Source organism: Panulirus ornatus, chromosome 43 (genome assembly GCF_036320965.1).
Source record: "Panulirus ornatus isolate Po-2019 chromosome 43, ASM3632096v1, whole genome shotgun sequence".
In the NCBI taxonomy this organism is placed as follows: domain Eukaryota; kingdom Metazoa; phylum Arthropoda; class Malacostraca; order Decapoda; family Palinuridae; genus Panulirus; species Panulirus ornatus.
In genome coordinates this window covers 17,394,537-17,411,677 of record NC_092266.1, presented here as the reverse complement: position 1 = coordinate 17,411,677, position 17,141 = coordinate 17,394,537, and the positions used below count along the sequence as shown (strand labels likewise).

Here is a 17,141-nt window from a genome sequence, read left to right as displayed (position 1 = left end):
TTATCAAGAAAGTGTATGATGGCATTAAGAAGAGTTTGATAGAAAATGCTGGAGAATGTGCTGAAATAGTTTGCACATATGTTGAGGAAGAGTAAGGAGAGACTGTTCAAGAGAGTATAAGTGTCACAAGTGGAAAGAACAAGCAATGAAGACCTTTCTGTTGTTTCCATTGACCACTTCATATGCAGTGGTTCAGTATGGGGACAAAAGGTCACCCCTGCATAACACATTGCTCTGACTCAATGTTTCCTAAGCATGCTTAACACACTTTTAAGCTTTCACACAGCAATCATTAAAAGCATCTTTCACTACATCCTTCCACCTTATCTTTGGTCTCTCTCTTCCCACTTAGCCAGTATTTCTTTTACCCTCTCAATAGGCCCAATTCATACCAACAAACCCTCTTCAACTCTCTCATAGACATTTTTTCTTACTGCCACACCTTTCTCTAACTCTATTGCTCCTTAATCAATCAATCCTCCTCTTACCTCACTGGTACTCAAGCAGCTCATTTCCAATACATCTGTTGTCTCCTATAAATTTTATATTTTGGGCCCAAACCTTGAATCCATATACCACCACTGGGACAACTATACCACCTACATATATATATTTATCATTATCGTTATTGTTCTTTTCATTTCCACACACCTCTCTTAAAGTTTTATTTCTTACTCCATCAAACCACCTCACACCACATACTGTCCTCAAACATTTCATTTCCAACACATCAACCCTCCTCCGTACAACCCTATCTATAGCCCATGTCTTGTAACCATGTAACATTGTTGGAACTACTATTCCTTCAAACAATCCCATTTTTGCTCTCTGAGATAACGCTCTCTCCTTCAATATGGAGAGAATGAGTGAGGAAAGATTGACAAAGAGGATATATATGTGTCGGAGGTGGAGGGAACAAGGAAAACCAGGAGACCAAATTGGAGGTATGAGGATGGAGTAAAAAAGATTCTGAGTGATTCGGACCTGGACATATGTGAGGGTGAGAGGCATGCAAGGAGAAGAGTGACTTGGAACGATGTGGTAGACTGGGGTCAACGTGCTGTAAATGGACTGAACCAGGGCATGTGAAACGTCTGGGGTAAACCATGGAAAGGTCTTTGGGGCCAAGATTTAGATACGGGGCTGTGGTTTTGGTGCATTACATACGATAGCTAGAGATTGAGTGTGAACAAATGTGGTCTTTTTTGTCTGTTTTCCTGGCGCTACCTTGCTGAAGCAGGGGGTAGCAATGCTGTTTTCTGTAGGGCAGGGTAGCACCTCTAATGGATGAAGGGAAGCAAGTATGAATATGTACATGTATATATATATGTATGTGGTAGATGAAAGCTGGCAAGGCAGCAGATTTGAATGGTACTGCAGTGAAATTTATTATAAAAAAAGGGGTGACTGTGTTGTTGACTGCTTGGTAAGGATATTCAATGTATGTATGGTTCAGGGTGAAGTGCCTGAGGATTGGCAGAATGCATGCATAGTGCCTTTGTATAAAGGCAAAACAGATAAAGATGAGACTAAGAGGCCACATTCGTTCAACACTCAGTCTCTAGCTGTCATGTGTAATGCACTGAAACCACAGCTCCCTTTCCACATCCAGGCCCCACAAAACTTTCCATGGTTTACCCCAGATGATTCACATACACTGGTTCAATCCATTGATAGCATGTCGACCCTGGTATACCACATCATTCCAATTCACTCTATTCCTTGCACGCCTTTCACTCTCCTGTATGTTCAGGCCCCGATTGCTCAAAATCTTTTTCACTCCATCCTTCCACCTCCAAGTTGGTTTCCTACTTCTCCTCGTTCCCTCCACCTCTGACACATATATCCTCTTTGTCAATCTTTCCTCACTCATTCTCTCCATGTGACCAAACCATTTCAATACACCCTCCTCTGCTCTCTCAACCACACTCTTTTTATCACTATACATCTCTCTTACCCCTTCATTACTTACTCGATCAAACCACCTCACACCACTTATTATCCTCAAACATTTCATTTCCAACACACCCACCCTCCTCCGCACAACTCTATCTACAGCCCATGCCTCGCAACTATATAACATTGTTGGAACCACTATTCCTTCAAACACACCCATTTATGCTCTCCAAGATAACGCTCTCACCTTCCACACATTCTTCAACGCTCCCAAAACCTTCACCCCCTCCCCCACCAAATGACTCATTTCTGCTTCCATGGTTCCATCTGCTACCAAATCCACTCCCATATAACTAAAACAATTCACTTCCTCCAGTTTTCATCATTCAAATTTACCTCCCAATTTACTTGTCTCTCAACCCTACTGAACCTAATTACCTTGATCTTATTCACATTTACTCTCAGCTTTCTTCTTTCACACACTTTACCAAACTCAGTAACCAACTTCTGCAGTTTCTCACATGAATCAGCCACCAGCGGTGTATCATCAGCAAACAACAACTGACTCACTTCCCAAGCCCTTTCATCCTCAATAGACTGCATACTTGCCCCTCTCTCCAAAACTCTTGCATTCACCTCCCTAACAACCCCATCCATAAACAAATTAAACAACCATGGAGACATCAAACTCCCCTGCTGCAAACCGACATTCACTGGGAACCAATCACTTTCCTCTCTCTCTACTCGTCCAAATGCCTTACATCCTTGATAAAAACTTTTCACTGCTTCTAGCAACTTACCTCCCACACCATATACTCTTAATACCTTCCACAAAGCATCTCTATCAACTCTATCATATGTCTTCTCCAGATCCATAAATGCTACATATAAATCCATCTGTTTTTCTAAGTATTTCTCGCATACATTCTTCAAAGCAAACACCTGATCCAAACATCCTCTACCACTTCTAAAACCACACTGCTCTTCCCCAATTTGATGCTCCGTACATGCCTTCACTCTCTCAATCAATACCCTCACATATAATTTCCCAGAAATACTCAACAAACTTATACCTCTGTAATTTGAACACTCACCTTTATCCCCTTTGCCTTTGTGCAATGGCATTATGCATGCATTCTGTCAATCCCAGAAAGTTAAGAGTAAATGTAAATAAGAGCAAGGTTATTAGGTACAGTAGGGTTGAGGGTCAAGTCAATTGGGAGGTAAGTTTGAATGGAGGAAAACTGGAGGAAGTAAAGTGTTTTAGATATCTGGGAGTGGATCTGGCAGCGGATGGAACCATGGAGGCGGAAGTGAATCATAGGGTGGGGGAGGGGGCGAAAATTCTGGAAGCCTTGAAGAATGTGTGGAAGTCGAGAACATTATCTTGGAAAGCAAAAATGGGTATGTTTGAAGGAATAGTGGTTCCAACAATGTTGTATGGTTGCGAGGCATGGGCTATGGATAGAGTTGTGCGCAGGTGATGGATGTGCTGGAAATGAGATGTTTGAGGACAATGTGTGGTGTGAGGTGGTTTGATCGAGTAAGTAACGTAAGGGTAAGAGAGATGTGTGGAAATAAAAAGAGCGTGGTTGAGAGAGCAGAAGAGGGTGTTTTGAAATGGTTTGGGCACATGGAGAGAATGAGTGAGGAAAGATTGACCAAGAGGATATATGTGTCGGAGGTGGAGGGAACGAGGAGAAGTGGGAGACCAAATTGGAGGTGGAAAGATGGAGTGATAAAGATTTTGTGTGATCGGGGCCTGAACATGCAGGAGGGTGAAAGGAGGGCAAGAATAGAGTGAATTGGATCGATGTGGTATACCGGGGTTGACGTGCTCTCAGTGGATTGAATCATCCCACCACTCACTACCCTTTCTAAACAGCCCACCTCCCACTCTTCTCATGCCACAAGCATCTTTTGCGCAATCCATCACTGATTCCCTAAATACATCCCATTCCTCCCCCACTCCCCTTACTTCCATTGTTCTCACCTTTTTCCATTCTGTACACAGTCTCTCCTGATACTTCTTCACACAGGTCTCCTTCCCAAGCTCACTTACTCTCACCACCTTCTTCACCCCAACATTCACTCTTCTTTTCTGAAAACCCATACTAATCTTCACCTTAGCCTCCACAAGATAATGATCAGACATCCCTCCAGTTGCACCTCTCAGCACATTGACATCCAAAAGTCTCTCTTTCGCACGCCTGTCCATTAACACGTAATCCAATAACGCTCTCTGGCCATCTCTCCTACTTACATAAGTATACTTATGTATATCTCGCTTTTTAAACCAGGTATTCCCAATCATCAGTCCTTTTTCAGCACATAAATCTACAAGCTCTTCACCATTTCCATTTACAACACTGAACACCCCATGCATACCAATTATTCCCTCAACTGCCACATTACTCACCTTTGCATTCAAATCACCCATCACTATAACCCGGTCTCGTGCATCAAAACCGCTAACACACTCATTTAGCTGCTCCCAAAACACTTGCCTCTCATGATCTTTCTTCTCATGCCCAGGTGCATATGCACCAATAATCACCCACCTCTCTCCATCAACTTTCAATTTTACCCATATTAATCGAGAATTTACTTTCTTACATTCTATGACATACTCCCACAACTCCTGTTTCAGGAGTATTGCTACTCCTTCCCTTGCTCTTGTCCTCTCACTAACCCCTGACTTCACTCCCCAGACATTTCCAAACCACTCTTCCCCTTTACCCTTGAGTATATATATATATATATATATATATATATATATATATATATATATATATATATATATATATATATATATATATCTTTTTCTTTCAAACTATTCGCCATTTCCCGCATTAGCGAGGTAGCGTTAAGAACAGAGGACTAGGCCTTTGAGGGAATACCCTCACCTGGCCCAATTCTCTGTTCCTTCTTTTGGAAAATTAAGAAAAAAAAAAAAAAAAAAAAAAGAGAGGGGAGGATTTCCAGACCCCCGCTCCCTCCCCTTTTAGTCGCTTTCTACGACACGCAGGGAATACGTGGGAAGTATTCTTTCTCCCCTATCCCCAGGGATAACATATATATATATATATATATATATATATATATATATATATATATATATATATATATATATATATATATATATATATATATATTATCCCTAGGGATTGGGGAGAAAGAGTACTTCCCACGTATTCCCTGCGTGTCATAGAAGGCGACTAAAAGGGGAGGGAGTGGGGGGCTGGAAATCCTCCCCGCTCTTTTTTTTTCCCAAAAGAAGGAACAGAGTAGGGGGCCAGGTGAGGATATTCCCTCAAAGGCCCAGTCCTTTGTTCTTAACGCTACCTTGCTAACGCGGGAAATGGCGAATGATATGAAAGAAATGAAACAAGATATGTGTATATATTAATTATTTATTTTGCTTTGTCGCTGTCTCCCGCATTAGCGAGGTAGCGCATGGAAACAGACGAAAGAATGGCCCAACCCACCTACATACACATGTATATACATACACATCCACACACGCAAATATACATACCTATACCTCTCAACGTATACATATATACACACACACAGATATATACATATATACACATGTACATAATTCATACTGTCTGCCCTTATCAATTCCCATCGCCACCCCACCATACATGAAATAACAACCCCCTCCCCCCTCAAGTGTGCGAGGTAGTGCTAGTAAAATACAATAAAGGCCACATTCGTTCACACTCAGTCTCTAGCTGTCATGTAATAATGCACCGAAACCACAGCTCCCTTTCCACATCAGGCCCCACACAACTTTCCATGGTTTACCCCAGACGCTTCACATGCCCTGGTTCAATCCATTGACATACAGCGACCCCGGTATACCACATGGTTCTAATTCACTCTATTCCTTGCGCGCCTTTCATTCTCCTGCATGTTCGGCCCTGATCACTCAAAATCTTTTTCACTCATCCTTCCACCTCCAATTTGGTCTCCCACTTCTCCTCGTTCCCTCCACCTCTGACACATATATCCTCTTTGTCAACCTCTCCTCACTCATTCTCTCCATGTGAGCAAACCATTTCAAAACACCCTCTTCTGCTCTCTCGACCACACTCTTTTTATTACCACACATCTCTCTTACCCTTACATTTCTTACTCGATCAAACCACCTCACACCACATATTGTCCTCAAACATCTCATTTCCAGCACATCCACCCTCCTGCGCACAACTCTATCCATAGCCCACGCCTCGCAACCATACAACATTCTTGGAACCACTATTCCTTCAAACATACCTATTTTTGCTTTCCGAGGTAATTTTCTCGACTTCCACACATTCTTCAACGCTCCCAGAATTTTCGCCCCCTCCCCCACCCTATGATTCACTTCCATTTCCATGGTTCCATCCACTGCCAAATCCTCTCCCAGATATCTAAAACACTTCACTTCCTCCAGTTTTTCTCCATTCAAACTTACCTCCCAATTGACTTGACCCTCAACCCTACTGTACCTAATAACCTTGCTCTTATTCACATTTACTCTCAACTTTCTTCTTTCACACACTCTACCAAACTCAATCACCAGCTTCTGCAGTTTCTCACATGAATCAGCCACCAGCACTGTATCATCAGCAAATAACAACTGACACTTCCCAAGCTCTCATCCACAACAGACTGTATACTTGCCCCTCTTTCCAAAACTCTTGCATTCACCTCCCTAACAACCCCATCCATAAACAAATTAAATAACCATGGAGACATCACACACCCCTGCTGCAAACCTACATTCACTGAGAACCAATCACTTTCCTCTCTTCCTACACGTACACATGCCTTACATCATCGATAAAAACTTTTCACTGCTTCTAACAACTTCTCTCCCACACCATATATATTCTTAATACCTTCTACAGAGCATCTCTATCAACTCTCTCATATGCCTTCTCCAAATCCATAAATACTACATACAAATCCATTTGCTTTTCTAAGTATTTCTCACAAACATTCTTCAAAGCAAACACCTGATCCACACATCCTCTACCACTTCTGAAGCCATACTGCTCTTCCCCAATCTGATGCTCTGTACATGCCTTCACCCTCTCAATCAATACCCTCCCATATAATTTACCAGGAATACTCAACAAACTTATACCTCTGTAATTTGAGCACTCACCTTTGTCCCCTTTGCCTTTGTACAATGGCACTATGCAAGCATTCTGCCAATCCTCAGGCACCTCACCATGGATTATACATACATTAAATAACCTTACCAACCAGTCAACAATACAGTCACCCCCTTTTTTAATAAATTCCACTGCAATACCATCCAAACCCGCTGCCTTGCTGGCTTTCATCTTCTGCGAAGCTTTTACTACCTCTTCTGTGTTTACCAAATCATTTTCCCTAACCCTCTCACTTTGCACACCACCATATATATATGTCTGTGTGTGTGTGTGTGTGTGTGTGTGTGTGTGTGTGTGTGTGTGTGTGTGTGTGTGTGTGTTTATATGAGTGGATGGGCCATTTACTTATTTATCATACTTAATCGCTGTTTCCTGCGTTATCGAGGTAGCGCCAGGAAACAAAGAATGGCCCAACCACTCCTATACACATATATATACATAAATGCCCATACACATATCAACATATACATACATCTACATACACATACACACACATATACATATATACACATGTACATATTCACACTTGCTTGTCTTCATCCATTTCGGTTGCTATCCCGTCCCACAGGAAATAGCATCACTACCCCCTGCTTCAGAAAGGTAGTGCCAGGAAAACAGACAAAAAAGGCCACATTCGTTCACACTCAGGAATTCTAAGTGGTGGGTTTCCAGATTTATGATGAGTGCAACTAAACAAAGCATCCCAAACAGTCCTAACATTGTGCAAGTGGTGAGCTATCTACCCTTTGGTCACAAAGTGAATTTCCAGCTGTATTATCAAAAAGTATCAATTTTTCAGCAAAATATGAAAACTACTTTCTGAACAAGGCAAAAACATGAAGTTTCCATATGTGGCATCACTATTTCTTAAAAACAACATATGACAACTGCAGGAAGGAAGAAGAAAATAAAACCATGTATTTATGAGTGCTTCCCGCAAGGTGGTATAAACTTCCTCAAGTACAACATATTTCGTGCTCATTGCACTCCTAATGAGGGAGGACCTGAAAATAGCCTAAAAATTAAATTGCCAGATATAAAGGAATTCTAAATAGCACTGCACTGCTATCTTATGAGCTACCATCAAAAACACTGTCATCATTATACATGAAAAAAAAAATTGTATAAGGCACAAAATCATCGAAGCACCAGATCTAAAATTTAAAGAAGCAAAGCTTCCAGGTGTTGCTAACTGATAAACATTCTTCACAAACTTTGTATATTATCATTTGTCATGCATTATAACATATGAAACACACTTATACAGCACAACTTGACTTATTATGCCTATAAATTACCCAAATAACAGTGAAAACAAAGTAAAAAGAGAAAAGAAAGATAAATGAACTGCTAGGATGGTTGTGCCTACAGCTGACTGAGGTACAGTTTATGTGTGAAGTTTCAGCCAGCCATCACAAAAAGGCAACACCTTAAGGGACCCTAGTGCCATTTTCTGGATGTAGGAGGGTTGGTAATCTGAGCACAACTTTCAAACTGTTTCTAGAAAACGGCTGGGAAAACCCTGTTATTAAGGCTAATTGAAACTTACTATATCAAGATTTTCCTTAGCAACACAGTGAAAAGATTTAAGAAAAAGGGTAGATGGCTAGTTTTAAATATAAAAGAATGATTAGAAGATCTATAAGAGAAGAAACAGGTGCTATATGGGCTTGGATAATCACTGTGGAAAAAAATGAGTATGCTTTTCCTTTTCTGAACAATCAGAAATACAGGATGATTTATGGTTGTGATGTGTTGCTTTCAATGAGACAAAGCATTTTCCTTATCTGCCTTTATAATTCTAGCAAATGCTTGATTAAATCTCAACTATATGAAGCATAACTCTACACAAGTATGCTGGAACTACAATGAACCTATGATTTGATTATGATATTGCATGAACTGGATTCAATGACATCGCAATAAATCTATAACTAACCTTATTGTGATACTGCATAAGTTGGATGATGACTCTAATATCATCAGAGTAATTCTTGATGGATATAACACGCATAATATTCGCAGCATCCTCAGCATCTGGGTCCTGACAATACTTATTGGCCAGCACAAGGCACGCATCAGCTTCATGTACCTGCCACATGCACCATATTCAGTCAACACATGTTTGGAGATATTTACTTGCCAAAGACTCACTATCAACTGTACTGCCAAGAACAGAAAATAGTGACTAGATATATATATATATATATATATATATATATATATATATATATACACATATATCATGTCCCACAAAAATTCACTACGAAAATAATTGGTATCAACAGTTCTGGGCACTTTTGTATGCATTCAAAATAAGGAAAACATTCATTATATACCATAATTTCTATCTATCAGTTCTTCCAAAACCCAGACTGTAAAACCAATTCAACTGGAATGCACACTGTCAATTTTAACTATGCTTGAAAACACAAAGATGTGCAGAGGTAATTTAGTTACAAAATAACCAGGAGAATTCAAAAGTACTGAGAACCCTTCTTTATTGTCTAAAGCTGTCAAAAGTTTTTGAGAGATGAAAAGTATGAATTCATCCAATTTATGTAGTATTATTGTTTAAAACTGCCAATGTTTTCCCAAAGAAATACAAACTCATCAAATTCATACAGTATGCTATCTCTTGTTTTAATCCTTAAACTCTAGGAGTCATCATATGAAGACTTATGCAGCAGGCTCCAGGAATCATCATATCAGCAATTATGTTCAAGGGCTTTGTTTAAATACCCTGCCAATATTCTGACATGCATATGGTTTCTAAGTGTCTCTGGTCATTACAGATAGCTTATTTCAGAGACTACCACATTATGGATGCAGTTCTGAAATATAACTACATTTGAAGATATATATAGATATGTTTAAATGTATTTGTATACAGTGACCATATTCACTGATAAGTGTCATCTAGTGAATTTACGTCAAAAATGCTCATCCAATTACCTCCCCCTCCCTGCCACCTCATACATAAATATGTTCAAATGTATATAAATCTGTATAAATACATATGGAAATGACAGCCATAAACAGAGATGTACTATCAAATGAACTCGAGTCATGATTATCACCCGTCTTACCCTCACTTGCAAACTCACCACTACCCCTGTGGGGAAACCTCCAAATTATCTTAAGAGCCATACCATGGCCACATAAAGTATATCAACTCATTTACTTTTAACTGTTTTTCATTTTATAATGGGAAAAAGAATATTTGAAAACCTTGTTTTCTGTCCACCTGATGAGCAACTTTCTGCAAATCCTCTAGAGTTTAAGGGTTAAAGAGGGATCTACTGATGAAGCTGCTGTTATAGTAATAAGTATGAATGATTATGGAATATCTGAAAAAAATTATAAATTTCAGTAATAATGTTTTGGACAGTAATGATAAATGTGTCTGTTTCTAACACCATCCAAAAGAATAGAAATCAGATCAATGAAAAGACAATGTGATATTCATTATGAAGTAACTGCAATAAGGTACACACACAAATCAACATATTGCAAGAAAATGATCTCTCTTCAATGTACACTCATATACTGGAAGTCACCAACTTACAAACATCTAAGCTATGAACAACCATACTTATGAATGAGCACCTCTAAAATGCTATTCATTTCTTAGCTCTTCATACAAACAATCACTTATACTGTAGAACTACTTAAATGTGCATTTTTTCCATCAAATAATGCTTAATATAATCTTGTATTAACTAAGTCTCTTTCAAAATACAATATCTATTACATTACTAAAGGGAGGTATAGGTATCTACATTAAATCTAAGCAGATTATCAAATAAATTCATATTTTACTACTTGTGAACAATTCAATTTGTAATCAAGGTCCATGAATGTAACCCATTTGTAAGTTGGGGACTCCCGTTAAATTGATAAAAGATCTAAATGTAAAACAAACATACCAATGATAATATCAAAAACTAATTCATGGAAAGAGAAAATGGTATCTTAAAAGATGCTAGAGAAAAAACAAGACAAAAGAATATTTCTGTATCTTGGCAACACAATGTCTACTGACTGTCTTGGCAGCATCTTGTTTTGTATTGCATTATTTCCAATTCCTCATTATTCTCCAAAAACTATAAAGTATATCACATGACATATTCACTGCTTAATGCATGAATCTGATGTGGCACTAACATATGTAGCCACAAAACACTACTTCAAGCTATGTCTGTACCTTCAACAAAAATATTCACAAATAATTATGTTCATAATATGTGCCAAAGAAAGTTAATGTATACAGTATAAACTTATAGGATAAGATGGATATATTACTATATTCATCGATATAAAACATATGCCACTTCCAGTAGTAAACATAAACCAAATTTGTTTATGAACAAGGTAATCTATTCCGTTAAGATGAAGGAAAATAAATTGGGTATACCACTGAATACACAAAATCATACGTAAATCATTCCATGAAGAAGATTCAGTACTCTAGATATCTCTGGGATGAGCATGCATTTAGTGTGGATGTTCAGGTTTCAATATCAAGATTCACAATACATCTGGAGGATCATGCTGAATGCTTAAGCAAGATTACCATGCAGATGATTGTAGTCTCAGGCATGCCCACTTACCATTCATGCCGCACCTCAGAGGAATTCTCTAGAGGTCTCCCAGGCAATAGTCCGTGGCGCTGCGACTTGGTCTATTCATGGTCATAATCCACAAGCTACAGCAAAGTGACCAACTGGCCACCTTCCTAGGAGATTACCCACACCCTAGTACCACTCAAGAGCCAGACCATCTGATTTCTCCCAAAGGCTGACACTTTACATCAATAACTACTATAGTGCTGCTATGAATCTTATTTACTTTCATTCTCAAATGTGTGGGAGACTTATGCTCATAATTAGCATATCAAACCATTAAACTGCTTTCCAACATCTGAAACTTTATTTCTAACTAGACTTAATAGGTTATACCTTTCTATCCTTTACCTCTCCTTTCAGTTCTGCTATCAAAGGAAGAGGAAGTACCTTCTAATGAGACTAATATGTTACCCTCTCTTATGATGAACAACAAAAACATGACCCTCACCAGTTCCATGTGTTTCACTCTATACAGCCGTCAATACAGATATCACATAGATAAAGTTGTCACATTTCACCAAAAAACAAACAAAGTCATGGTTAAATATACATCATGGATGGCTCCACTTAACTGGACAAAACATAGCAAATAACTTTGAAAGCAGATACACTCCATCTATGAAATACTTAAGTAAAATAAGATCAAAAGAGTCAGAAGAAATTTCATTAAATGCCAATATGATTCCTTCAACTGGATGGTATATCTGATAATCTAATGATGAAATACAGATCACATTCACCAAAGTAAGATAATTAAATACTTGGTTAATACAAAAATGTAAACATAATTCATAAAACTTTTTTAACAGAGGAGAAGCTATTTTGGCAAGAATATTAGACATGATACAAAGTTAGTATGATCTACCAAAATCTCATCAGAGTATCAAAATCATCACAGAAAGTAATTCTGTATCACTAATAGGTGTATTATTAATAGAATTATTAGGATTGGAAAACTCCTGAGCTAAGATTGAGGAAAGAGTGAACAGATATGGAAAGGGAGGAGTTAAAAGCTGGTGCTGTGATGGAATCATATCGTTAGGTGACATGACATCAAAAATGATTTCATGTTAACTGAAAATCTTTGCTCAACGTTTTCTTCTTTAGATTTGATATTTTCACTGAAGATGATCTATAGTGGGGCATATACAACAAGATAACAGTGTTCATCATTTTTAAAATGGACAATATGGAAATACTATATTGCCCTGCATAGGGTTGGTCTTTGTCAAGCCATTGAGTTAATAACCTTTTGAATGCCTAGTTTCACTTTATTCAATAAGGAAGGATGTAATGGATATTAATTTATTTCTTCCATTATCCTCTTTTAATTTCTAGCCCTTACCACATCTTTCCTTTAACACATTTGTCATTCTCTTTTCAGTAATGTATCTTATCTGTATACAGTCACTTTTTATACTACTATCCTTTCTATTTCCATATGTTTTCATGAAATACTTAATTCTACTTAGAACTTAACAAGCTCATGCCTGTTATATTCCTATATTTTCATTACAACCTTCCTCCTGAGGTGTAGTTAAAGCTGCTTTTTAATGACATCTATATGGTTTGGCCATACATATCTCCTTCACTCCACTTTTCAAATTCAGTTTAACCATGTACTAACATACTATGTATATATTCAAGCAAGTGTTACTAAACACTACCTTCATGACATTAAACTGTGAGTGACGTCATCTCAATGAGGTCGTATCATTGTCAGTGAACAAAAAGGATTACAATCTCGCTGGCAAATTCTGCACTCAAAGGTAGTCCATGATTTCCCTGCTACTGATTGTAGCACAGCTTCAGAGCTGCAGCAGCCCCATAAAAGGGATTCTATGGTTATATAAGGTTATATAATAATAATAATGAACATGACGGCTCATGCATTGATATGAGCAGATGTGGCCTTTCTTCATCCATTTCCCAACACTACTTGAGAGCTGCAGTGGCCCCATAAAAGGGATCCTTGGGTTATATAATGATAATGATAATAATAATAATAATAATAATAATAATAATGATAATAATAATAATGCACATGACAGCTTGTGAATGGACATGAATGACTCTACCTCAATGATGCAGGGAGAAGTGATCAAGGGTTGGGGAGAAGAAGGGGAGAAGAGAAGAATGTATTAGTAATTTTTTCTTTTCTTTCATGCATTTGCTTTCTTTTATGCATCTGTGCTGTTTCCTGTGGAGCAGGGCAGCATCAGGAATGGATGATGGTGAGAAGGTATGAATAGTATGAACATGTACATGTGCATATTTGTATATGTATGTGTATGAGCATGTATATGTGTGTATGTATGTATGAATGTATGTATATGTACGAATGTTTCATTTATTTATCATACTTTGTCTCTGTCTCCTGCATTAGCGAGGTAGTGCAAGGATACAGACGAAAGAATGGCCCAACCCACCCACGTACACATGTATATACATAAACGCCCACACATGCACATATACATACCTATATACAATGTATACATACATATACATAAACAGACATTTATATACATACACATGTACATATTCATACTTGCTGCCTTCATCCACTCCCGTCACCACCCTCCCACACATGAAATGGCACCCCCCCTCCCCCATGCATGCAGGGTAGCGCTAGGAAAAGACAACAAAGGCCACATTCGTTCTTACTCAGTCTCTAGGTCATGTGTAATGCACCGAAACCACAGCTCCCTTTCCACATTCACGCCCTACAAAACTTTCCATGGTTTACCCCAGACGCTTCATATACCCTGGTTCAATCCAATGACAGCAAGTCAACCCTGGTATAACACATCATTCCAATTCACTCTATTCCTTGCATGCCTTTCATCCTCCTGCATGCTCAGGTCCAGATCGCTCAAAATCTTTTTCACTCCATCCTTCCACTTCCAATTTGGTCTACCACTTCTTGTTCCCTCCACCTCTGACACATATATCCTCTTGGTCAATCTTTCCTCACTCATTCTCTCCATGTGACCAAACCATTTCAAAACACCCTCTTCTGCTCTCTCAACCACATTCTTTTTATTACCACACATCTCTTCTACCCTTTCATTACTCACTTGAGCAAACCACCTCGCACCACATATTGTCCTCATACATCTCATTTCCAACACATCCAATCCTCCTCTGGACAACTCTATCTATATCCCATGCTTCGCAACCATATAACATTGCTGGAACCACTATTCTTTCAAACACACCTATTTTTGCTCTACGAGATAACATTCTAACCTTCCACACATTCTTCAACGCTCACAAAACCTTCACCCCCTCCCCCACCCTGTGACTCACTTCTGCTTCCATGGTTCCATCCACTGCCAAATCCACTCCCAGATATCTAAAACACCTCACTTCCTCCAGTTTTTCTCTATTCAAACTTCCCTCCCAATTGACTTGTCCCTCAACCCTACAGAACCTAATAACCTTGCTCTTATTCACATTTATTCTCAGCTCTTCTTTCATACACTTTACCAAGATCAGTCACCAACTTCTGCAGTTTCTCATCTGAATCAGCCACCAGTGCTGTATCATCAGCAAACAACAACTGACACTTCCCAAGCCCTCTCATCCACAACAGACTGCATACTTGCCCCTCTCTCCAAAAGTCTTGCATTCACCTCCCTAACAACCCCACCTGTAAACAAATGTATGTATGTATATATATATATATATATATATGAATATGTATGTGTATGTATATATGTGTGAATGTGAGTGGGTGTGTTTTTCTTTGTTTCCTGGTGCTACTTCGCTGATGCTGGAAATGGCAATCAAGTGGAAAGAAAAGACAATAATAGCCATAAGAATAATGATATCAAGGGTTTAATGCTTGTGTAGGAGTAAAATGAGAGGAGAGAGAATGGTTCCAAGTGAAGGTTGGTCTGTGGCAGGGGCATGTGATGTCACCATGGTTGTTCACTTTATTTATAGATGCAGTGGTGAGGGGGGGTGTATGTGACAGCCTTGGAGAGAGGGGAAATTATGCAGTCTGTGGGTAATGATACACCCTGGGAAGTTAGTTAGTTGTTGTCTGCTGATGATACAGTGCTGGTGGCTGATTTGAGAGAGAAACTGCAAAAGTTGGTGACTGAGTCTGAAAGTGTAAGAAAAGAGAAAGTTGAGAGTGAATGTGAATAAAAGCAAGGATATGTGGTTCAGTGGGGTTGAGAGGCAGTTTAGTTGGGATGCGAGTTTGAATGGAAAAAATTTCAACTCTTGACTAAATGAACATACTTGGTATTACTGTAATATCCACTCATTCTTGGAAACCCCACATTACAGGAATAGCCAAGTCTGCCTCTAAGAAACTGGGTGTCCTGTTTAGATGTTGAAACTTCTCTTCTGCTTAGTTGCTCCATTTATACAAGGGATTAATTCATTCCTGTATGAAATACTGCTCTCACCTTGGGGATGGTTCAAGCTGTGTATGCTTACTTTACAGAATTCAGTTGAATGTAATCTGACTTATAAAGTGTCCCAGGCTAACTTCTAAAGTTGACCCCCTTGCTCTATGCTGCAATGTTGTTCACTTTCCCTCTTTTGTAACTATTACTTTGGTTTTTGCTTCTGGGAGCTTGTGTGCCCCCATCACTAACTAGATTATGCAATACTTGGCAAGCTGCTGTCATACGATTACTGTGTGGCCATCGGCAACTCAAGAGTGGGCTGTCTTGATACCTACTTCTTTCCCTAAACATCAAAGCTTTGGAACTTTCTCATGTTTTTCCCAATAACTATGACTTGGCACATTTCAAAAGACAGGTCTTTCACTTCTACCAAAATTTATGAATACTTTCCCTTGATTTTTTCTTTTTCCCTTTCATAATTCTCTCGATATCTCAATTAAGGCCCAGCCTTGATGTAAGTAAGAGCAAGGCCATTTAGGTTCAGCAGGGTTGAAAGATAAGCCAGTTGGGATGTAAGTTTGAATGGAGAAAAATTGGAGGAAGTGAGGTGCTTTAGATATCTAGGAGTGGACTTAGCATCAAATGGAACCATGGAAGTGAAAGTGAGTCACAGGGTAGGGGAAGGGGCAAAGGTTCTGAGAGTGATGAAGAATGTGTGGAAAGAGAGAACATTATCTTGGAGAGCAAAAATGGGTATGTTTGAAGGAATAAAAATTTGAACAATATTGTATGGTTGCGAGGCATGGGCTACAGATGAGATAGTATGGAGGAGGGTAGGTGTGTTGGAAATGAAATGTTTGAGGACAATATGTGGTGTGAGGTGGTTTGATCAAGTAAGTAATGAAAGGGTAAGAAAGATGTGTGGTAATAAAAAGAGTGTGGTTGAGAAAACAGAAGAGGGGGTGTTGAAATGGTTTGGACATATGGAGAGAATGAGTGAGGAAAGATTGACAAAGAGGATATATGTGTCCGAGGTGGAGGGAACAAGGAGAAACGGGAGACCATATTGGTGGTTGAAGGAT

General features: G+C 38.9%; 1 protein-coding gene across 48 annotated transcripts in view; it reads right to left on the bottom strand.

Moving 5' to 3' along the window:
- Nucleotides 1-17,141, bottom strand: part of slo (calcium-activated potassium channel slo) — a 1,069,848-nt gene that overhangs the window by 472,894 nt on the left and 579,813 nt on the right. For all 48 annotated transcript variants that reach the window (XM_071687050.1, XM_071687052.1, XM_071687045.1 and 45 more), the window contains exon 10: nucleotides 9,007-9,159. In XM_071687050.1, the coding sequence (XP_071543151.1) occupies nucleotides 9,007-9,159 (153 nt within the window). The remainder of the gene's footprint in view (nucleotides 1-9,006; nucleotides 9,160-17,141) is intronic.